Source organism: Lactuca virosa, chromosome 9, assembly GCF_052849685.1.
Source record: "Lactuca virosa cultivar CGN04683 chromosome 9, Lactuca_virosa_CGN04683_v6, whole genome shotgun sequence".
In the NCBI taxonomy this organism is placed as follows: Eukaryota; Viridiplantae; Streptophyta; class Magnoliopsida; order Asterales; family Asteraceae; genus Lactuca; species Lactuca virosa.
In genome coordinates, this window is record NC_136434.1 from 93,527,716 (window position 1) to 93,551,545 (window position 23,830).

The following is a 23,830-nucleotide window of genomic DNA, read 5'->3' on the forward strand; positions in this document are numbered from 1 at the left end:
GTCATGGAAATGAAGAGTCATGACACATTAGGGTTTACATGGTGTAACCCTAGATGTGTCAACACTATATAAGAAACCCATTCTCCACCAAAATAGGCGACATTAAGAAACAAGAGGGCTAGAGCCGATTTTGCAAGTGTAAGATTCTCTCAAAGTTTACTCCTTTGCATTTGGTGTTGTGTGAAGCATTTGAGGCATCACAGTTGGGGTGCTAGGCTCACAAGGTTTCAAGGATCATAATCAACAACAAGACAAACATAGATCCAAGGTTATTAGGGTTGCATGTACACTTAGGAAGTGTTAGAATGCTCAAAACCCATCACTCGTACCCACCCAGTCCTCAACTGCTGAAAGATTCCCAGTAATGTCAACTAGCTACCTCATGAATATAGCCACATGCAACAGAGATCAGATAATCCTTCGAGTAATAGACTCATCCCTAGAACGGTTGGACTCAAACAAGAGCTGCGCAATAGGGTCAAATCTATCACTCTGAGATTATCCAACCTGTGCCACATGTGACTTAGCATATTCATTTAATAGTTAGCTCACATTACTAAAAGTCCCACAAAGCACAAAGCAAGCAGCATTCAGACAATGGAAACTCTAACCATCATATTCCAATCAAATCATTATATCCTCTAATCAGGAATCTGTACATGCAATTCAAAGGCTCATACAATCAGGAATAACCTAAACAGGCTATCCTATCACTGATTGATCAGTACTAGCATGCAAGTCTTCAAGCACATACAATAGGCATATAAGGTATCCTCCTAGATCCTCAGCCCTAATCTAGCATGCAGTTCTCATAATCATATCAGATCATAACATAACATGTATGGGTATCTTGGGGAGAAACTTACTTGAGCTCGGCTGATTGCACGCATCACACACTTTGTTCTTCTCAAAGTTCTTTTCTCTTTTCAGATTCTTTTCAAACTCCTTTTTATAAAATGGTTTTACTTTTGTAAATTTTCATACCAAGCCCTTAGTTTGAGTTCAGACACACCCGAGAGTATGTCCGAATCCCTCAAACCAAGGCTCTGATACCAACTTGTAACATCCCAAAATTCAAGGCCAAAAATTTCATTTTTAAATAAGTTATTACATAAAACCATCAGTATAAAAACATTCATAATAATATCTCGTGTCAACCAAAGTGTCAGTAATCAAAACATATTCTCATAAAACCATATCAGAGTGTAATCCCAAAGATCTCATGTGCGGAAAACATAGTGTGATGCGCTGCGATCAAGTCGGCTCCTTTCCTTTGAACACGAGTACCTGAAACCAAAACTGTAAACCGTAAGCACGAAGCTTAGTGAGTTCCCCCATCATACCACATACCATACCATCACATAGCATACATACTGCCGGACAATTCTGGGGTGCCCGACCTACCCGTGTCAAGCCATTCTGGGGTGCTGACCTACCCATGTCAAGCCATTCTGGGGTGCTGACCTACCCGTGTCAAGCCATTCTGGGGTGCTGACCTACCCGTGTCAAGCCATTCTGGGGTGCTGACCTACCCATGTCAAGCCATTCTGCGGTGCTGACCTACCCGTGTCAAGCCATTATGGGGTGCTGACCTACCCATCGGTCCTAACAACCGACCCTCGGGGACTATTCCACCCCCTACTGCTACTATCACATATATCATAACATAAACATACTATCAGACATATTTGGGGTGTCCGAACTACCCTTCGGTCCTAACAACTGAACTTGGGGACTATTCCCCTCCTACTACCATTATCACATATAACATATCATGCCAGCATATAAACATATCATCACATACTGTCAGACATATCTGGGGTGCCTGACATACCCTTCGGTCCTAACAACCGAACTCTACTACTATCACATATAACATATCATGCCAGCATATAACATATCAGGTAGTAGCAAACCTAGATGATATCACAAAGACAATCATCTAACATACAACTCCTACTGGTGGGCCGGCATTGTGGCCGTAGACCCACCGCTACTGGAAGGTAACTCACCTCACACTGCTGAAGTCCCGTAGACATAATCCCACACTGCTGAAGTCTCGCAGGCTCAACCCCAGCTGCTGGATGACAGATTCCTGAACTGTCAACACCAAAACAACACCCAATTAATAATTGGGTCCCAACACATAACCATAATAGATACTTGGATAATTACTACATTACCCCAGGCTTGGCTTATTTAAGCCCACGGCCCAATCCATAGGCCCAAAGTCAATTAGAAATCAAAGCCCAACATATGGCCCAATTTTCCAAATTGGGCCCAAGCCTATTCATGGTCTTATTCTAAGGCCCAACATCATATAATCATTAAGGCCCAAACTAAGGCCCATCTATGGCCCAATTTTCCAAATTGGGCCCAAACCCCTTACATGGGCCTTACCCAAGGCCCATTAATAACGCAATCATCAAGACCCAATAGAAGGCCCAACAATACACCCATGTGAAATTAGGGTTTCACATAAAATGACGATTAGGGTTAAGTGTTTCTCACTTAACCCATTAAGGACTTAATCCATTAAGGACTTAATCCATTAAGTCCAGCCTTCTTCTAAATAAGTCATATGGTGTGATTGGGCTTAATCACACAATTCCATTATTCCAATGGCCCAAAAGTGGGTCCCAATAAATCCAAGCCCATGAATCCAATATTAGGGTTTCCAACCCCATCTTAGCCCATTAGGCCCAACTGATATTTCTTTTAATCAATTAAGGTCCACTAGACTCATTAAGGTTTCACTAGGCCCATTAGTCATCTGTTTGGGCTTTTAGGTCCATTAATCTCCATTATGCCCATTAGGGTTTATTAGGCCCATTAAGCCTCATTGGGCCCATTAGGGTTTGTGACTCCCTTTGTCCAAACATCCAAACAAGTCACGATCCAACAAGGCACACCGCCACCCGACACGGCGGCCGGTGGCGGCAGGAGGCGGCAACCACCACCTCACGGTGGTGGTTAGGGTTTCTTTTATTATTTTTCCAATTTTTACAATTACAATGAACTCACGAAATAAACGCACACACTACACTAAATAAACACACACCCGTAACCACCCTTGTGGTGGTCGGCGGTGGTACGTGGCGGTAGTCACCACCTCACGGTGGTGGCGGTGGCTTTTCTCACTAATTCCGGCCAACAACCCTCACACCACAAGTCTCGGCTTCAACAGCAACACCTCCACAAACCTACACGCGACCACAGCTCCCTAAATAACCACTAGGCGGCTGGGGCAGGTTGAAACGACACCCAAGGGCCATCTCCAGCGGCTACAGCGGCTTAAGACGTCGAACCCATAAGAAGGAACAAGGAAGAGGCGTTGTCGGCATTCCGAACGTCTTCTGGTCGCTCATAGCCCGCGTGACGACGTCCCTAGCTCCGATCTCCGGTCTTCAGTCGTGGCGTAAGTAGCGGGAAAAGCAGAGGTCGCCTCCACCGGACAACGACATCAGCGATTTAGTCTTCACGATGCGACACATCAGCAGAAGATGGAAAGGAGGTGTGGTGGTCGCGAATGACAGCAGCAACGACAACGGGACGGACTCCCGCTGGTGGTCTTCATCGTCCCCGCGATGGAATAGTGACAGTGATGTGACGGCTTGGTCGTCGGCAACGAGAGAAATGGCGGCGTCTGGCGGTCTTGCTCGATCGGAAACACAAAGGTGGGGTGATTGGTTCTTGATGCAGGCGGCTGAGGAGGCTCCCAACGTGGTGGCGGCTGTAGAGAATTCTAGATAGGGTTAGGGTTTGTTCATCCAAACATGGGAGGGAAAAAACGCACGGGGTTTAAAGTTCCGTATCCCATCCAAACTTTCTACAAATTTGTCACCTCTAGTCCCTCCTTACCATATCTTTTTCAATTTAAATCCAAAAGTTACCCTTTAGCCCTCCCTTCCATAATTCCTTACAAAATAAATCCTTAATTTACCGCACAGCCCTTAAGCCTCTAAAATTCCTGACAATTTGAGTATAATACTTACCAAACAGCCCCCCTCTCTTCAAGATCTTTTCAAATAAGGTCCATATGTTACTCTTTTAACCACCAATATCTTAAAGTGTGTCAATTAACTCCTCGAGACCAACCTTTGACATATAATTATTTATTTTAGGGCTTCAATTCGTTCATTAATTTATTTATTTATTAAATAAATAAACGGAGTGTTACAGCTAACTTTATGATTCCTTGATGGACACTTTAGGGGTATATATTAATCAGATCCGACAGGCAGTAGGATGTGTGCTTTCCGCTTCATTTCTTGTTCCTTGTTTGGTTATGGGCTTAGAGCAGATACACACAGTCTACTATCTATTCGATCTTCATGTATATATATATATATATATATATATATATATATATATATATATATATATATATATATATATATATATATATATATATATATATATCCTGTATACACCAAGTAAGCATAGGGAGTAACAGGTATGGTTCAGGTCATAGCATACAAATTTAGTACACCGCTTTCTAGTACAAAAACATACTTTTCAAATAGATCATTAAGTAGATAAAACTAGAAACTTTTCAATAAAAGGTTTGATACGCATCATTAAAACAGTATAACTTAAAGGACCTTAAATGGTTAATTCTATAATACCTTAGCTTATACATCAGGATTATATTTAATTAATATCTGAAAGGCAGTGGAATGGGTGCTTTCCGCCTTATTTCTTGTTCCTTGTTTGGTTGTGGGCTTAGGGTAGATTCACACATTTAACTGTCCATTCGATATTAGATTACATATAGCAAGTATAAACTAAGTGATTATAGAAGGAACTATTGTGGTTACCATTTTTACTAAAGGAAATATATGATTTTCTTAAGGAATGTTTTCATCAAATATAAAGGAACTATTACAGTTAACTTCGTGAGTACCAAATGAATACGTCAGGGTTATATACAATGAAGATCTAACAAACAATGGGATGTGTGACTTCCGCCTCATTCCTTGGTCCTTGTTTGGTTGTGGGCTTAGGGCAGATTCACACAATCGATTGTCTGTTTACTCTGGGTTTTATATAACTTGTATCCATTTGGTACTCATAGAAGGGATTGTAGAGTCATTTTTACTTATCTTTCAACACATCATAAAATATAGGATTTTCTAGAGGAACATGCGAACTTTTCTAAAAGAACTTACAGTTTACTTTTCATCACTAAAATACTTATGAACTCACCAACTTAAATGCTGACCTACTCTTTCAAAATAACTTGTATTCTCAGGGAACTAGTAGACAGGTACGCGCACTGGGATTCAGAAGATGCAGCATATAGCTTAATGTCTTGTTTTGTTATTTATTTTGGAGTCAATATTTTGTGAATCTAATACTATGTAAACACTTTAATATTAATGCAATGGTTGTTTGTTACTTTGATTACTATGATACATGTGTTGTGATACTACATATGACGTCCTCCGCCCCCGAACGTTTCCGCCGTTCCGGTTTGGGGGTGTGACAGACATGTAGTTGTTGGGGCAATTTGATATGCGTTTAAAGAGCAACACAAACACTTGAAAAGAGCAAAACTGAAAGATATTTATGGATTGGGTTGTTCATGGTTGGGCTATGGTTCACCCTTTATTGGCTCATAACTAGTTGGTTTGATGGAATCAGTCACACATCATACCTTCAAACAACAACTCTCTCACATGTCTTTTTATCAACTCAATCATTCACATTACACTACAAAAAAAAATGCTAATTAGTGACGAAAACGAAATGATCACTAACAATAGGAGTGGTCACTAACACCTTGTTCCCGAGTTCAACTTAACAAGGGAAAGGAAAGGAATTGGGTGGAAATAAGAAGAAATAAAAGAAATTGGTTTTTCCGAGTTTCATTAAAGGAAAGAAGTGGAATGATCATTTCCCTCCTAACTTTCCTTCCTATTTGGAAGGATTTGGAGAGAAAGAACAAAATCTTTAATTTTTCTCTCATTTCTCTCCAACTCGGGAACACGAAATACAAATGTAACATCCCAAAATCCATAGCCAAAAATTTCATTTTTAAATAAGTTATTATAAAACCAACAATATAAAAACATCCATAATAATATACCATGTCAAAACCAAAGTGTCAATAATCAAAACATATTATCATAAAACAATATCAGAGTGAAATCCCAAAGATCTCATGTGCGGAAAACATAGTGTGATGCGCTGCGATCGAGCCAGCTCCTTTCCTTTGAAAACGAAGTACCTGAAACCAAAACTGAAAACTGTAAGCACGAAGCTTGGTGAGTTCCCCCATCATACGTACCAGAAAAATAACATACTACCAGGCAATTATGGGATGCCTGACCTACCCATGTCAAGCAATTATGGGGTGCTCGACCTACCCTGCCAGACAATTTTGGGGTGCCCGACCTACCCATGTCAAGCAATTTTGGGGTGCTCAACCTACCCTCCGGTTTATCTCAACCGGTTTCGGGGACTATTTCACCCCTACCACTACCACATAATAACATATCATGAACATACTGCTAGGCATGCATGGGTACTGACTACCCCTTCGGTATCTTTCAACCGGTATCCGGGGACTATTTCACCCCTACTACTACTAACACATATATCAGATCATCCTAGCACATAAAGCATATCAGATAGTGGCAAACCAGAAAATTATCACAAAGACAATCATCTCATACATAATCACTTACTGGTGGGCCGGCATTGGTGCCTTAGACCCACCTCTATTGAAAGGTAACTCACCTCATGTTGATGAACTCCACTGCAAGAATCCTTAGCTGTTGTCCTGGCAACTATTCAAGCTATCAGTACCAAAATATCACCCTATTAGCAATTAGGTGATATACCATGATCCATAATCCATACTTGGGGTAAAATGACCATTTTACCCCTGGCCCACAAGATACTTAACTAAGGCCCAAAACTATCAAATCCATAAAAACCCATCAATGGCCCAATTTTCCAAATTGGGCCCAAACCCTTACATGGGCCTTTCCCTAAAGTCCCATTTACTTTTCTGAAACAATGATTTTCTGATGGCCCAAGGGTCCAAGCCTATTGGGCCCAACTAAGGCCCAATTCATCATCCAAGGCCCATTAGGGCAAGCCCAGCAAGGCAAGCCCAACCATAAGTCCATTACTCTAAGATCCTTAGTCCATTGTGAGCCCAAACCAAAGGATAAGCCCAATACCAAGCTAGCCCACAATAAAAGAGCCCAAAACTTGCACAGGTGATGCATGCTCACGTCGTGAGCACCTTATTCTCACATCGTGAGGTCGTGACTTGGCCCAGAAACTTCCTCGAACACGCTCTCATGTCGTGAGGCTTCATTCCTCACGTCGTGAGCCCGGATCTGACCAAAAATAAGCATTAAGATCTTAATCCATTAAGCCTTAACATGGGACAGTATATAGGGTCTTCCTTTACCCTAAGGATTATAAAAATCGAAGCTTTCCAGTCACATATGTCCAATACATGACTTAAACACCAACCTAGATCAAAATGAAGGAAAAATGGCCAAGACTCGAACTTGGAGTCCAAAACTTGCACCAAAATCCAGATCCAAGGGTTCTAACACAGCAAATGACTCAATGGTCCATAAAGTTGCTAACTTTATGGACCTCATGCATGATAATTCAAGATCCCATGCAAATAAGGTAACCATAACCTAGATCTAGCAAGATTAGGAGAGAAAGGTGGGATCTTTGAGACTTACAGAGGCTTATGAGCTCAGAAATGCCACAAGGAGGAGCTTATCTCACGAAAAGGAACCACCACAAGAGCTTCTTCTTCTTCTTCTTCTTCTTCTTCAAGGAATCAAAACACCAATACCACCAACAATGGTTCAAGGGCTCAAAAGGATCGATTTTAGGGTTTCTCAGAGGTCTTGGAGGTGAAGGAGGCTGAAGAGAAGCAATCCTAATCATCCCTTACCTTTAAATACCCGAAAATAAGGGTTTTGGTGAATCAGGTGCATCTCACGTCGTGAGTCTTAAGTGAGCTTGGTCAACAAGTCAACGATCACTCATTCGAACCACGCCAACTTCAAACGGCCATAACTTATTCGTTTCAACTCCGTTTTCGACGTTCTTTATATCCACGAAAAGGTGGAAAGAAGCTCTACACATCTATCAACTTATCCTCACCTCAAAACATCCTGAACAAAATCCAAAATTCATAAAGAGATCGAACTGCCACTTTACCGATATGCCCCTTAGCTCCAAGACACGACCCAGACTCCCGGATCACCTTAATTACATTGTCTGTACCTAAATGGGTCTAGACCTCTCTTTTCCAAAGGCCCTAAGCCTTATGATAACCTATCTTCAGGCCACAGTCCCGAATTAGGAAGGCGATTCGGAACAGGGCGTTACAACAAATTTATTTTCCTTTCATTTCTCTTTTTTTCTCTTCTTACTTTATTTTCCTTTCTTTCCTTTTCTTGGCTAAAAGTCGGAAACTAGGGGCCAACTATCTAGTGACCAAAATTACGGTCGTCACTATAAATCCGTCACAAAATTGATTTAGCGACCAAAATATATAAGTAGTCACTAAATAGTAACTAAAATATATTGGTCACTAAATCAATGACAACCGGCTTCGTCACTAATCAGTGGAAGTCGTCACTATTTTGTCCCATTAGTGACCATAAAAAGTCGTCACTATGTTATTCAATTAATGATCATACAAAGTCGTCACTAGTTTATTCGATAAGTCTTCACTGTGTTATTCAATTAGTGACCATACAAAGTTGTCACTGGCTTATCCAATTAGTGACCATAAAAAGTCATCATTGAATTTTGTTGCTACTTTTGTATTTAACTCATTTAATTAACAAAATATATTATGAATTTATAAAGATAAATAAAAATTATTCTAAAATTTAAACAAACTCATAATGTCTAAAAACGAAAAGCCTGGGTAAATTATTTTCCACTTGGCAGAGTGTAAATTATCATGCAGACATACAACTTTTCAGCAAATTACACATAAAAAAAATAATAAAATAATAAAAAAAATTCAACTCTTCCTGGTTTTTTATGCAATATATGCCTTTACATTCTCATGATCCTTTCAGCAACGATGGATGAAATAGTATTGCAATACATTAATCTATTACTCCTTCAAATGATGCTCAAACAAAGATGTTATCTCAATCTGCGATACATGTATACGATTTCAGTTAACAAAATTTACTTTTTTTTACATGACAAAAATCTATCAGTCAAAGAAACTTACAAACTTACAGCAGTCAAAGCTTCTTCAGAGCCCTTACTCCAGAAAAGCCACCATCTGTTACTCCACACTGAATTTCACATTCATAATAAGAACTAACACCATTACATACTTCATTCATTATAAATAAATGATTATCAAGAAAGTTTTGACTTAATATGGAACTTAAAAGACAAATGAAACTCAAAATTGATTAATCAATATGAAAAAGCTAAAAAAATTTTGTGTTTTTGATGCTGATACCTTTAATGCGAACCATGATTATAAATAAATGATTATCAAGAAAGTTTTGACTTAATATGGAACTTAAAAGACAAATGAAACTCACAATTGATTAATCAAATATAAAAAAGCTAAAAAAATTTAGTGTTTTTGATGTTGATACCTTTAATGTGAACCATGGGTTCTCTTCTAGAGATATCAGTCTCATGTGTGCATCAGGCATCACAATTGCATGTTCTTTGGCACCAGTATTTGACTGAAATTTACAAAAAGAGTCAAATCAAGAACATTAATAATAACAAAAAAATTCAATCAACAATGATAGTTATAAAAAATGGAATGTTCGAACCATACTACAAAGATAAAAAAAAATCTTATTGAACACGTTTACCATTAGAAGATCCTCTTGCAAGAATGTGCAAACCAGGCTATAAGAAAATTAAATACATCATCACATATGACATTCACAATATCCTGGCTGATCAAGCAATTTAATCAATCAACTCTTAAAAGTAGAACTACTTACATATTCGAGTGTGTATAAAAGTAGATTCTACATATAATCACAAGGATACGCAAGAGATGTACAAAATTGAAAGTAAATAACAAGTTTTTGTTTAAGATACCATTGACTAATTTAATTATAAAATGAAACGCCCATCTTTTATGTTTTAAAAAGATACGCCAAAGCTGAATCATGCACGTAAAATCGGAAGATTGCATGCAAATTTGTAAGCAAATTTTCCCTGTACGTACCATCATAACTTTGTCTATATAATTAACGTATAGACAATCTCTAAAACAAACCACTTTTGATATCATCTCAGTCACAAAAATGACGATGAATAGATATGGACGAAAGCAAACCGTTTTATGTTCCCATGGTTAGGTCATGGTCACATTTCTCATTTAAACCCGTGGAAACCACAAGTCTTTTTTTATTAATCAAGACTAGGTTTAAACTTGTGGAAGTTGAAAATGAAAAACATTATTGATAATTCCAAATGGTAATGAAAATAATTTAAAATACAATATTACTGGATGAAAAATACAAATATATGAAAGTATACCGGTTAAAAGCTGGAATTTGACTTTTAGTGCTATCTTTTAGTATTGTTCAAATGAGAAGAAAATAAGGATAAATATGTTATAAATAGAGTTATTATTATTGTACCAACTTATATTTATGATATTCTAATATTACTATTCATATAGTATACAAATCAAATATGTTGATAAGTAATATTCCTGTTATTATAGCACCAAAATATTTTTGTAAGTTATTTTCTTTTCATGCTTCTTAATAGATAAATTTAAATGTCATGTGATATTTAAGCAAAACAACATAAGTTAACTAGTTAAAATGTGAAGTACTTAATTGTTGACAGTAACCTAAGTTAAGTGATTAACCTGAACTTCAACTAATCAATACATGATTTGCTAATTGTCTACTTAAGAACTACAAGTTTTGTTGCAAAAACAATCACTTAAAAAAATTAAGATCAATTTCTTGTTTCTCGTGAAAATAAAATATGCTTGCTACTCAAAGATTCAGTAAGTAATAGACCTAAAATGATTAATAAAAAACCAATTTTTATTAGTTCTTTTCTTTACCAACTTAAAATAGTCTTAATATTTATAGAGAAAGGATCACGTTGCTATTGATCAACCTAGATGGTATTAACAAATTATAATGCCAACAAAATTGAACCAAAAAAACAAAAACGATAGGATTTTTTAAAATGATACAAAATCATGAAGTTGATGATGTCACAAGTGAAGAGAATCATCCAACAAAAAAAAGACTGGAGACTTACATAGCGGATTAATATTGCTAAATAGGAAGGAATTGGCGGGGATTATACCTTTAATGGAGATAAAAACGGAATTTCTCGAGCCAGACAAACATTGGTGTTTGTTCATATGCTTAGCGTACATTTTTCTTTGCATGTATTTGACCAAATGGTAGATAAAAGTGTAAATTTAAGAAAAAAAAAATTAGAGACACATAAAATTTTGGAATACGTCAAGAAGCCATCAACAAATTAAAAATTGTACAGACCCAATATTTATTGATAGAAAATCGATCAGAAACTTAGAGAAAGGAGATAACAATCAACATATTATGGAATACAAACCCGTGTCTTGCAATCCGTTCACCTTTTTGGTCGATTTCATCATCATATGCTTCCATAACAATGGAGGTGCAGTGGTGGTGACGGAGTATACTTATCAAATTCAAATCAATCATCTCGGAATCCAAAAACACTCAAGAAGATTCGAAAAAAATGATGAAGAGTAAATTAAAAAAACTTTATTGATATCTAGAAGCAGAATCGGCGAGATGATTAGATGAGAAAAATACAGAAGAAAAATGGAGCATTAATATTTTTGGCAACGATTATGGATCGGTAGAGATTTTTGGATATAACCTGTTTCCTAAATAAATCCCAATTCATCAGGAATTTTCGTAGATATCACTTCGAAGGGTAGAGATTTTTGGATATAACGTGTCAAATAGGTATTCATATATTAAGTAGGTAGATTTATAACCTTTTTGGGTGATAAACATCAAATTATGTACTTAATTAAAAAGATCGATCTATATAGATTCTATTACTTATTTAAAAATAATCGATTTTACTAAAACAAACCAATAATCGATTTTAATAAATACGCCAAAGCTGAATAACTTTCAAATTTATCGCATTTTTGTTTAAGATACCGTTAGAGTAATTTAATTATAAAATAAACCGCCGATCAATATATATATATATATATATATATATATATATATATATATATATATATATCTTTTATGTTTTAAAAAGATACCCCAAAGCTGAATCATGCACGTAGAATAGAAAGATTGCATGCAGATTTTCCCCATACGTATTGTATGCAGTTTCCATCATAACTTTGTCTATATAATTAACGCACAGACAATCTCTAAAACAAACGACCTTCGATATCATCTCAATCACAAAAATGACGAGGAACAGATATGAACGAAAGCAAACCGTTTTGATGTTCCCATGGTTAGGCCATGGTCACATTTCTCCTTTCCTAGAACTAGCCAAAAAACTAAGCAACACCAACCTCTTTAACATCCACCTATGTTCGACGCCTGCAAATCTCAAGTCAATCAAGAGTTCAACAGCTGCAATTCAGTTCATAGAGCTTAACCTTCCGTCTCTACCGGAGCTACCACCAGATCTTCACACCACCAATGGCCTCCCATCTCATCTTATGCCTGTTCTCAAGAAAGCTTTTGACATGGCAACTGATGAGTTTTCAGGTATCTTGAAAACCCTAAAACCTGATTTGTTGATTTACGATATCATTCAACCATGGGCGCCGATGGCGGCCTCCGCCCTTTCAATCCCTTCCGTTGTGTTCATCACCACAAGTGTTGCTGCCACCATGGTTCATTTTCACTTGAGCAACCACCCTGGTATTGCGCTTCCCTTCTCCACCATCTACTATCGTAGCTACGAGTACGGAAAGGTTGTTAAAAGCTTAGAGGATATGCGTAAAGATGAAGACTTTGTAATGGAGTGTGTAAATCGATCTTCCGATATGGTTCTTGTAAAATCTTTCAAGGAGATTGAAGGTAAGTACAGTGATTACCTTTCTGTTCTTACTGACAAAAGGATTGTGCCAGTAGGTCCACTTGTTGCAGAACCTGTAGAAGAAGAAGACGAGAAACAAAACAGTGTGATGCAGTGGCTTGAAACAAAAGCTGCTGGATCTACTGTTTTTGTTTCTTTCGGGAGCGAATATTTTCTTTCTGATGATGATTTGGAAGAAATTGCATATGGGTTAGAAATAAGCGATGTGAATTTCATCTGGGTTTTAAGGTTTCCAAAAGTTGAAAGAAAAGTTAGCCTTTCAGAAGCTTTGCCATTAGGGTTTCTTGAAAGGGTGAAGGATAAGAGTTTAGTGATTGAAGGGTGGGCGCCACAAGGAAAAATATTAGGGCACAAAAACATTGGTGGATTTGTGAGTCACTGTGGATGGAGTTCAGCGATAGAAGCTATGAAGTTTGGTGTTCCAGTAATAGCCATGCCAATGCATCTTGATCAGCCGATCAACGCTCGTTTGGTGGAGGAGGTTGGGATTGGAATGGAGGTGGTGAGGGATGAAAATGGGCGGCTCAGTCGGGAGAAGATGGCGGCGGTTGTTCGGCACGTGGTCGTTAGTAAGTTAGGGGAGGTGGTGAGGGAAAAAGCTAAGAAAATGAGTTCTGATTTGAGTATGAAAGGCGAGGAGGAGATCGAGTCGGCTGCGGTGGAGCTACTGCAGTTGTGCAGCCGTGGTGGTGGACCCAGTGAAACCAACGAAGCCATTGGAATTGGTGAAGTTTAAAATGACGGAAATCTCCTCTCTTGGTTTAGTTTTTAAAAGTTATTACTTAGATATATAAACATAACTTTAGTTTAGGGGTTTATTATGAAAATATTTTTAACATGATTTTCATAAAAATCCTAACATATACTATGTTTTAATTTCTTTTTCTTTTGGTTAGAGATGGTGAGGGGAGATGTCCACAAGAGGAAAAGGCTATCCTTTTTTTGTATTTAGCCTCATAATCATATTTCAGTGATATTTATTATATTTAATTACTTTTGTTTCAATATAGCTGTCTAATTTAATAGTGTGTTTTCCATGAGTCATTAAAAGTAATCATTTGTAATGTGTTTATGTCTACAAAATTTCTTTAACCTTTTTTCACCTTCATGTCAATTTGTTCAAAGTAAAAATTAGTCTTTATCTTCAACATGTGGTTGTATATGAATAATCAATCTGGTGTAGTACTTGTATAGAACCACCATTGATGGTGATAAAAAGCATACAAGACTTGAATCAAAATCAAAGAAATAAGATACTCACAGACAATTTATATATTATCAAATGTGGTGTTATGAGATTGTAACGATATATTATATGTTTAGACATGCTTTTTTAGATATCGTATATTATGATGTTTTTATTTGATGTTAATATCACGTAATATTTTTTATTTTAAAAATATGATATGTGCTTTAAACGACAAATCAACATGAAGTGACTTTATAAAACATTCCAGGTCTATAATGATCAATTATTTAAAATAATCTTTTCAAAAAGATTTATGTATCGGAAAAGGATTTGTCGCAACTGTTCTTTGTCAAATAAAGACGAGTGAAAAAAGAAATTAATTAATTTATGGGAATGTGAACTTAAGTTGTTACAAAAGTATGACACCAGTTTCAGCTGTTAGTAGATTCCTTGGGTTCATCAGCCACTACTTTATCTGAATTGCCTGTATCTGTATCTACCGTCTGTGCCTGAGACTGAGACTGCGTCTGTGATTGTGACTGAGACTGAGACTGAGACTGAGACTGAGACTGCGTCTGTGGCTGTGACTGTGTCTGTGATTGTGATTGTGATTGTGCCTGAGAATGAGACTGAGTGCTTTGCGCGTGACTTACACTTTGAGAATCTTGTGCAATCCCAAGAACCACCAGCACGGATCTGGAAGAAAAAAAAAAAAAAAAAAAAAAAAAAAACAAGGTGTTATGAGTGAGTGCAATGGACATGGTTAGTTAGTTATGGTTATAGAGAGAACCTTGGAAGTGAAGATCTTAAGTCTGGTTGACTCGCATAGGCAACCAAGGGAGCCTTGAGTACAGGCTGCTTATTCAATGCTATTTCCAGCTGTGCAGGAGGAAGCTAATAACAAAATTCACATTTCACAAATTAATCATTTACAAAAACAAAAACAAAAAATTTCCATCATTTCATTATATTATTGTTACCTGAAGTAAAACCCCGAAAGATTGAGGTTTTGTTAGCTGAGCACATTTCAAAAATCCTACCCACAGCTTTGGATTCTTCCATATCTGAAGAAAACAATAAATCATGAATTTTGTAGATAAAAATATGTAATAATAATAATAGTAAAGTAACACTCACCTGCTTTGTGACAAGGCGAGATAGAATCTCCATAATAAAATCCACCTGTATTATATTCAATATCACATATTCACATCACATGATTACTTCAAATGAAATACACGTATCCAAATCCAAAACACCCCATTGCAACTTACCAGAGAAGGAAATGCACCAATGGTCTGGATTACTGTTCGCATGAACAGCATTGGAAGAGGAGTCTGCTCAACCTGAATATAAATATAAATATAATGTTTCAGTTAAATTTTTTTCAAAAAACAGAGTTGACCGGTCAACCTCAACCCAAATACATACCAATTGGTTTAAAACTTTTGCTAGAACTTGTTGGGTAAATATCTGTCGTTGCTGAAAGCAAGTGTTGCATGCATCTGTAACCTGCTTATGCAAAAAAATAAATTAAACAGAATAATGAGTGGAAAAGGAAAAATAAAAGATTTAAGAATAAAAATACATACCTTCTTTAAGGGAATTCCATCTTTCTCAGGATCAATGCCATGGATACCAATTAGTACTTCAGTTGGAGTAAGAACTGGACCTTGGCCACCTTGAGACGATTCCTGTATAATATTAGGGTTAAATGAAAGAAATACCAATGTACTTTCATTTACTTGTTTATATTATATTTGAGTAGATGTTTCAAAGTACAATGTTGTAACAAGAAAGAATTCAAAAGCATTATGTACAATGCCATAATTTCAAAATATTTAAACTACAATGTCTTAAAAAGAAGAAAGAAATAAAAATTACCTGCAAGGTACGTGTAAGTGCAGCCTGGAATTTATCTGGTGGAAGATTTACAAAACAGGGAAATATCTGAAGAAGCTGCCAAAATAAAAACCAATAAATGTTAACAATATGAACATACGTCACAAGAACCAAAAAAAAAATAATAATGATTCATTTACAAAATCGACAATTATCTTTTTCTCCCAGAAGATCAAAAACATGAATGAAGAAAAAGTTGGAATTTTACTGTTTAAAATTAAGAGATATGTTAAGTGTTAAGTGTTTTCTTTGTATTTTTGAGAGCTTGTTATAGCAGAAGAATGGAAGAAAACCTCATGTTTCGGTAGGAAGGGTAATATCGGAATAAGAATCTCTGCATCCTGTCATGTAAAACAGATTAACATGAAGGTAGAATTTAATGCATAAAACAAGTAATATATTTTATACCTTAAGTTTTGTGTCATATAACTTCTTAATGGTAGCTATCAAGTCAGGTGAAGGAATTGCCCCATCTGTTAGTGTTTGCACAACCTGTTGAAAACAAATGAACATGAAGAAAAAAAAAAATCGTTCTCCACTTTCTTGAAAATAATAAAATATATATATAAAAATGACCTGCATTAGAAGGATCTCGCTTCCAGCAGGTGGATCTGAAATGATTTCAAGAAGCTGAGGTGATGTGCCAATTGTGCGAACTAGTTTTGGGATTTGGACACAAATTGCCTTCACAAAAAGACAATAAATTAGAAAATAGCAATGTAGTTTCATTTATTTATGTTGCTGTTAAATAAAATAAAATAACTCATGCACAACAAACTTCTCAAAAGTCAAACCTGCTTTGCTGCTTTTGACATATTCTTGTAAACAATCAACAGCTGACGAAAAAGAGAATGTTTCTGTAACTCAAAAAGATGCAAATAATTAATATCTTTAAAAAAAGAAAAGCAAAAAATACAGTGATGATATAAATATTATATTTATACCTTTGTACAAAGGGCAAAATAGAGAGACATGCATCGCTGTGCATCAGTTATTGAAGTGGTCTGAATGCTTTCAGATGTACATGGCTGGCCCACCTCAGAGGAACTATCCTTTGTGATCATGGCATTGACTGATGATGGTTGACTTTCGGTCAAAGGTTTTTCCATCTCAGTGTCCTACATATATATAAAATGAGAAGTTAAATATTAAATTTTTTTGAGTCGTTGACATTTCATATTATGTAAAATCCACACCTTTGTTAATTCAGCATCATCATTCATTGCTGATAACAGCATTTCCTTTGCAAAATCTTCAATTTGCAAAGAAATGGACAATATAGGATAAAGCTTGTTTGCCACCTAGATTTCACAATAAATCAACATTTTTTTTTAAAAAAAAAAATATAGAGAAAACAATTAGTAATTTATGATATATATACCAGACGAATGGCTTTCGTTCGCACTTCCTCCAAGTGGTGCACTGCACTCTGTTGAAAAACCCTAGTATGGTTAGAAGTCAAAATTTCAAGATAAAGAGAATATATTATTATATATAAATATAAATATAGTATATACCTGTAAAGCAATTTTTAAACAAACATCTCTAGTGGGAGGTCTAAGAAGAATTAAGCTCCAAACAATACTGAGACCTTGATGCACTCGATCTCCACTGTGTATCTCCTCATTTTGTTCACTGTTTCCAGGAACACATAAACATTCCAACAACTTAAGAACTGACTTTGGTAGGTAAGGAACTTCACTCAGCAATCTACTTAAAGATTTGTCACTGGATGGAAAAGAATCTCTCAGTGTTTCTGCCTGAAACAAAAATGTACTTCAACACTTTATAAATCATACTTTACATGCTAGAATAGTAAAATGAATGATAATAATTATAAAGAAACTAACAACATTTACAAACCACTTTCAGAAGAAACATTTCATATACAGAAGTTGCAGTTGTTGAAGAAAAGAAGTCATTTTCTGCTTCTGCCTCTCCAAATAGTCTATAGAGGACACGTAAGGTTAACTCGTGACCCTGAAAGAAATCAAGAATAAGTCACTCTTGTTGTTTTAAATATTTTGAATTTATAAATATATCATTCATGCTGAATAAAATAGTAATCGATATGGAAACATTACCTCATGACTTGTATAATCTGAAAGTATGTGTGTTTGTAAAAGTCTCCAAGCATCCAACTCCAAAGGAAACTGCAACAACATTCAAGTACTCAAAATCGTAGTATAGACTAAAGTAAACTATTAGATATTGTGCAAATTATTTATTACCTCAACTCCTAAAAAGGAAAGTAAAGAAAAGCGAAGCTGTGAGCCTCCAGCAACTGCTATAAGCTTATAAGCTTCAATGATGCGAATAAAAGCCGATTTTTGTACAAGATCCTTTTGCTCATCTGTAAGGCTAATAACAGGTGCAGACATTTTAGGCAAAACCACTTTAGATGTTAACTGAACAGAAGTTGCTGTTGATGAATTGATGTTGTTTGCATCTGCCATTGCTGCTTTTGGACTAAGTTCCTCAGACTTATCTGTAGACATTGAAGGAACTATGTCTATATCCATTGATGACCTGGCAATATTCGTGATTTGTTCTTGAGTGTCTTCTTCCATGTCAGCAGAAACCAATGAGGTGTCAACTTGGATTTCAGGCATGTCATCATCCCGGGTGGAAGAATCTAGACCAGGTATACCATCTTCAAGTTCCCCTATATCAGTATCTTCTAATGGAATTACTGAAGTAACAGTTTTTATAGATGGTATATCAACAGAAAAAGGCGAGGCTGTGGGGACCACGTCTTCTTGCTCAGTAACAGAATGTGCCATGTCAGCAACTTTTGCTAAAGGGTGTTCAACTTCCACTTCAGGCTTCTGTGGCTCATCAGTGTGCATATCGGTTGCAGATTGAGTAATTTGAGAGTTATTGGAGCGTGAAATTATTTCTGCCAAATATGTAGACAGATGGGACTCACTGTTGAGAATATCTTCCTTTCCTTCTTGTGTAGGGCGAATTGAAGGAAGATTTGGCATATTGGCCATGACTACTTGAGCTAGCAAATCAGCAGATAAACTACTAATAAGAATTTCCAACATTGCAGCAGATTGTTCACCCTGTGCAACCAATGATCTAAACATAGTCACAAGCTGCTGCACAGGTCCATTGTCTACATTCTTTTTTGTATTTCCGTTATCGCCCTTTGAGTCTTGTGTAGGTTCCTCGGTCAAATTAGGTGTTGACCTGGCACGTTTTCCACGTGCATCATCATCTTTATTCACATCATTAACATCTTGTACTTCAGGCCTTTTCCTGACTGCAGATATTTCTGTTGAGGGTTTTATATCCTGTAAGAAATTGAACATCCATTTTAAGCCAAAATTTTGAATTTTACGATTTTGACCCCTTGAGATTAAATACAACCCAAATCGACCCATTTAAATGAGAAGTTTATGTGGATGGGGTCAGGTACCTGTGCAATTACTGAATTAGCCACAGAAAGTTGTTGAAGGGCTTCTTCAGCCAATCCTCCAGCTTTCATTTCTCTAAGTGATCCAACTAAACGATCCCGCCACTATGCAAAAACATATAATTAATACTAATGACACTAATAATAACAATAACAATGAGAAGAGCTTTATGCATTAAGCACTTAATATATGGTTGTATTAAGACACAACCCTTTACTTAATTTGACATAATGATTACAGGGTTAAGCCAAAAAACCTGGCTTGATGTATTACGACACCAACTCTTTACCTATTTCTCCTTCCTTTTTCCTCCTAAATTTTAACTGATGAATTGAATGAAAACTATGTGTTGGAATGTATGGGTAAAATGGTCATTGAGTCTCATTTAGACAGTTTATTCTTTCTAGAAAAGAAACAGACTTTATATGTACAACACTTTATCACATCATTTACCAATTCAACCACTTTAGACATACACAACTTAATGGGGTAAAGAAAAAGAGAGTTTGTATGTAATAGACAGGTGGCAACTGCATGGAAGAAATGAAGAAAGTGGGAGAATTACCGGAACAGCACCTGGATGAGTGCATTTCAAACAGGAGAGGAAAGCACTTTTTAAAGCATGATGAACCCCTGACACATGTCCTGCTTTAACAGCAGTGCTTGATGGATCCAAACCAAGTAAAACTGGAAGAATTCGACCATAAAATGAAGGTCTTTTCTTTGCAATTGCTGAAAGACTGCAGATGCATTTAAGAGGCGTAAGCAATGGTAAAGTAACATTTGAATAAACATTTGGAAGAACAACGATTCACTTTTCTAGAAGTGAGATTTCATATAGAAACTACTATAGCATATATTTGAATGACAGAGATCAGATACCTCTTGATTAGCACAATAACCACCATATTGCTGAGTGACTTCACAGCTGGATATCTTAGCTGATCAAGCAACAAACCTAAGTTCCTACTTGCTTCAATTGATAAATCACTAACATTAAGTATGGGATGCCCTCCACGAAGCCATGCTATGTTAAATTCATCTGGCATCTCTACAACACAAGTAGTCAGACAAAAAGCATCATCAATACTCAATAACCATGCAAAAGAACAAATAACTTATTGATAGTGGAGGAAAAATACCTCCAGAAGTTTGATCTTCAGGTGGTTCAGAAGAGGCACTTGGATCAGCTGTATATAGAAGAGTTACTGCTTCAATGAACTTAAGTGCAACCAACTTTCTTCCATCACTTTCCGGCTTGAAAAAATATTCAGTTACAGAGAATCAGAATGCATACATTATGTAAAAAGGTTGTGCCAAATGTTTGAGAATAGTGCTTACCTTGTATGCCATTGAATATATTTCATCTTTAAGCTTCAACACCCATGCCCATGATGACTCAAGAGAATCATCCAACTCACTTGAATACAAACCCTGTGAGCTACATCTATCAGTAATGCTATATATTTTGGAACCATGCTGGATACGAATGATCATTGTGAAGAAAAAAAATCAAATATCACAATAGCATCTCCTTCTCCTCAACTTTATATATGTTTGAAAACTGATATCATCATCCGATTTATTTTAGCAATCAACATATGAAAGTTACCTGAATTGCCATTTTGGTAAGAGCTCGTTGGAATAAACTGATTCCACATGTGATTGCTTGTCTAGCAACTGCTGGTGTACCATCTCTTAAGAAAGTTATCAATAAAGGTACAACTTCAGGTAATAAATCAGTATAATTCAACCCAACATCACCAGCAATCCTGCAAAAAAGAAGCAACCAGTCATAAAGTCCGGTGCTTTTCTAATTTCTATAGGGGAAAACCACAAATCAAAAAGTTCACACAGCACATAGGCAACTCCATGTTTCTGATGTTGAGCATTTTTTCATTCGTGTAATGTCCTTTCAAATATAGGGATGTAAATTATCCAGGTGAATGATCTAAACTTCTCTAGCAATATCTTTAGTCAACAGGGGAGGTTTAAATTATTAGATTTTGGCCCAAAGACAAAAGGATTATACTAAATTTCTAGTTTTTGGACCTGGCTCTCGTTGAATGCTAGAAAGAATTCCAATGCAAACCCCATACTCTTTCCTGGCCAAAATAATTCTCCAGACAAATGAGTAGGGATTGAACATTTTGGATAGAAGGTTATTCAAAGTTACCAACGTGTTGCCAATTTGAGAAATATAATGGAAAAAACGATAGCTTAATGAAATATCAATCAGGGTTTATGATACGCACTCTGCAACGTATCTGCGAACGGGACTGCAGCGGTCTGTGTGGAGATCAAGAAGTTGAGGAAGGAACTCCATGACCAAGTGAGGGTCTTCTGCGCCAGAAAACTTCTCTTTCAATTTACGTAAGGTCTCGAGCTTCGAAGGAACATCAGTGGAGAACTTGGCGGAGTCAATGAGGTTAGCAAACTTCTCCCTCGAAATCGTTTGCATCATTCCGACCATGATCTATCAGCAAACAGCAAAATCTCTAGTTCATGAACCCTAATACTAACAATTCCCCAACTGGACTTGGATTGAAGCGGTGTGTCTTGGCCTTCGGTGGGATTTGTGAACAGCGGAACAGCGGAAGGGTTCACGTTTTCAGAACTCTGACACGAGAGGCTTTTTTTAGTTTTTTTAGTTTTAATTTGTTGTAATTTTGGTCTCTTAAATAAATTAGTTTTTAGACAACAATCTTCAAAAAAATTAGTTCCAGAACATTTTTGATAAATATAGATAAATCGTTAATTTTATGGGAAATTAAATAAATAAGCTTGTTGATAAAAAAAAATAAGAAATTACTAGAATGGTCCTTGTGTTATGGTGTTATTTGTACGTTATGGTGTTATTTGTACGTTTAGTTCTTTAGTTGGGTTTTCTATTTGTGAAGTCCTTAAATGCCAAATTTGTTGCACGATAGTCGATTGGTCATTATTCTAACACTCTGTCAACTTTTGTTGTTAGTCAATTTATGTTGTTAGGGAGCCCATGAGTAGGGTAGTTTAATTAGGGTGTTGATCGGGTAAAAGTTTCAGGTTTTGGATAGTTCAGGTAGGGTGGATCAGGTTTTTTATAAAATAATAATACTTGATACCCGACCTATATTGCAATTCGGGTTTTGGGGTTTCAGGTATTCAGGTTTTAGGTCGAGTCAGGTATTTTCGGATATACCCGAAAATTACTTAAGTATCACTAATTGGATTTTTATTACATTTGAGTTTGAGCATGCAAATTTTTTTATGATTAGTTTGGGCATCGTGAAGTTGAACATAAAGTTTAAAGGTTATATAAAAAATGATTTTGCATGCGTTATATTACTTTGAAATTAGAGGCATATAATTTCTAGCAACAATCATTTTGCAAGAAATAGTTCTATGCAAAATTTTGTAGTTTAACAACCATATATTAGTTATTTGTTTCTAAAAGTTCATGCGATGACTAACAGATATTTATTGTTTTAGTACATTCATTTGTAGCAAATTTATGATTTTACTTTGAAACATTCATTTTAATTTTATAAAAGCCAATGTGACTAAATAACAACAAAGGGTTATAATGTAATTATATATAGTCATATAGATGAATATGTTAATAACATTAGGTGTTTTTATTAATCGGGTATTCAGGTATACCCGAATTTTTTTAAACCTACCAATACATGACCTATTTTAATATCGGGTTCCCCGATTACCCGAATTTTCAAACCTAATACCCGATTTATCCGACCCGATCTATCCGAATTTAAAATGGGTCGGGTCGGGTAATTGGGTGTTGGTTATTTTCAACAGGCCTAAGTTTAATCAATTCAAATGTGGTCCATTGATTGACAACTTCTCGCCCATTTATTCATTTACCGCTTTTTAATGGCTTCTTTGTACATTTCCTCTTTATTCATTGTCATGTTCTTATTTCATAGGAATCTAACTTCGAACAAACTTCCTCTAATAAAACAAATATTGTACATCGAAAAACCACAATCTCATAGAAAGAAAGAAGAAAGTGTAGAAATCGATATTGATCATGTGATGTATAATAAAAAACCCATAGTCTGATTTCCAGAAATTGTTGTGAAATATAGAGTATAGGACATTGACGACAATGTTGGTGGAGGTGGAGGAGTCGGTTGCGATGATGGGTTTTTTGAGAAGTTGGATCTAAAAAAGACGTTTTAAGAGATTAGCCTCAGATTCCATCGGAGTTTATTTACCCAATTTC

At 36.2% G+C, this 23,830-nt stretch overlaps 2 protein-coding genes and 1 long non-coding RNA gene across 3 annotated transcripts; 1 reads left to right on the forward strand and 2 right to left on the reverse strand.

The window, feature by feature from the left end:
- Positions 1-9,064: 9,064 nt before the first annotated feature.
- On the reverse strand, positions 9,065-9,723 carry LOC145136909 (uncharacterized). Its single transcript, XR_013720776.1, has 3 exons — positions 9,624-9,723; positions 9,250-9,308; positions 9,065-9,160 (listed from the first exon to the last, which is right to left on the reverse strand). It is a non-coding gene; the product is annotated as an uncharacterized LOC145136909 (long non-coding RNA).
- Positions 9,724-12,472: 2,749 nt separating this feature from the next.
- On the forward strand, positions 12,473-13,828 carry LOC145139550 (UDP-glucosyltransferase 29-like). The gene has a single exon (XM_079073338.1). The coding sequence runs from the start codon at positions 12,488-12,490 to the stop codon at positions 13,826-13,828; it is 1,341 nt and encodes a 446-aa protein (XP_078929464.1). The 5' UTR covers positions 12,473-12,487.
- Positions 13,829-14,645: 817 nt separating this feature from the next.
- ESP4 (HEAT repeat-containing protein) lies at positions 14,646-22,241 on the reverse strand. The gene is made up of 26 exons (XM_079070842.1): positions 21,861-22,241; positions 21,218-21,377; positions 20,947-21,039; positions 20,748-20,862; positions 20,488-20,656; positions 20,171-20,345; positions 19,608-19,709; positions 18,415-19,482; positions 18,268-18,336; positions 18,047-18,163; positions 17,701-17,943; positions 17,565-17,612; positions 17,380-17,484; positions 17,128-17,301; positions 16,978-17,040; positions 16,760-16,867; positions 16,592-16,675; positions 16,477-16,524; positions 16,166-16,240; positions 15,874-15,975; positions 15,713-15,793; positions 15,556-15,627; positions 15,419-15,463; positions 15,262-15,345; positions 15,072-15,175; positions 14,646-14,977 (listed from the first exon to the last, which is right to left on the reverse strand). The coding sequence occupies exons 1-26, from the start codon at positions 22,076-22,078 to the stop codon at positions 14,713-14,715; spliced, it is 3,987 nt and encodes a 1,328-aa protein (XP_078926968.1). The 5' UTR covers positions 22,079-22,241; the 3' UTR covers positions 14,646-14,712.
- Positions 22,242-23,830: the final 1,589 nt, after the last annotated feature.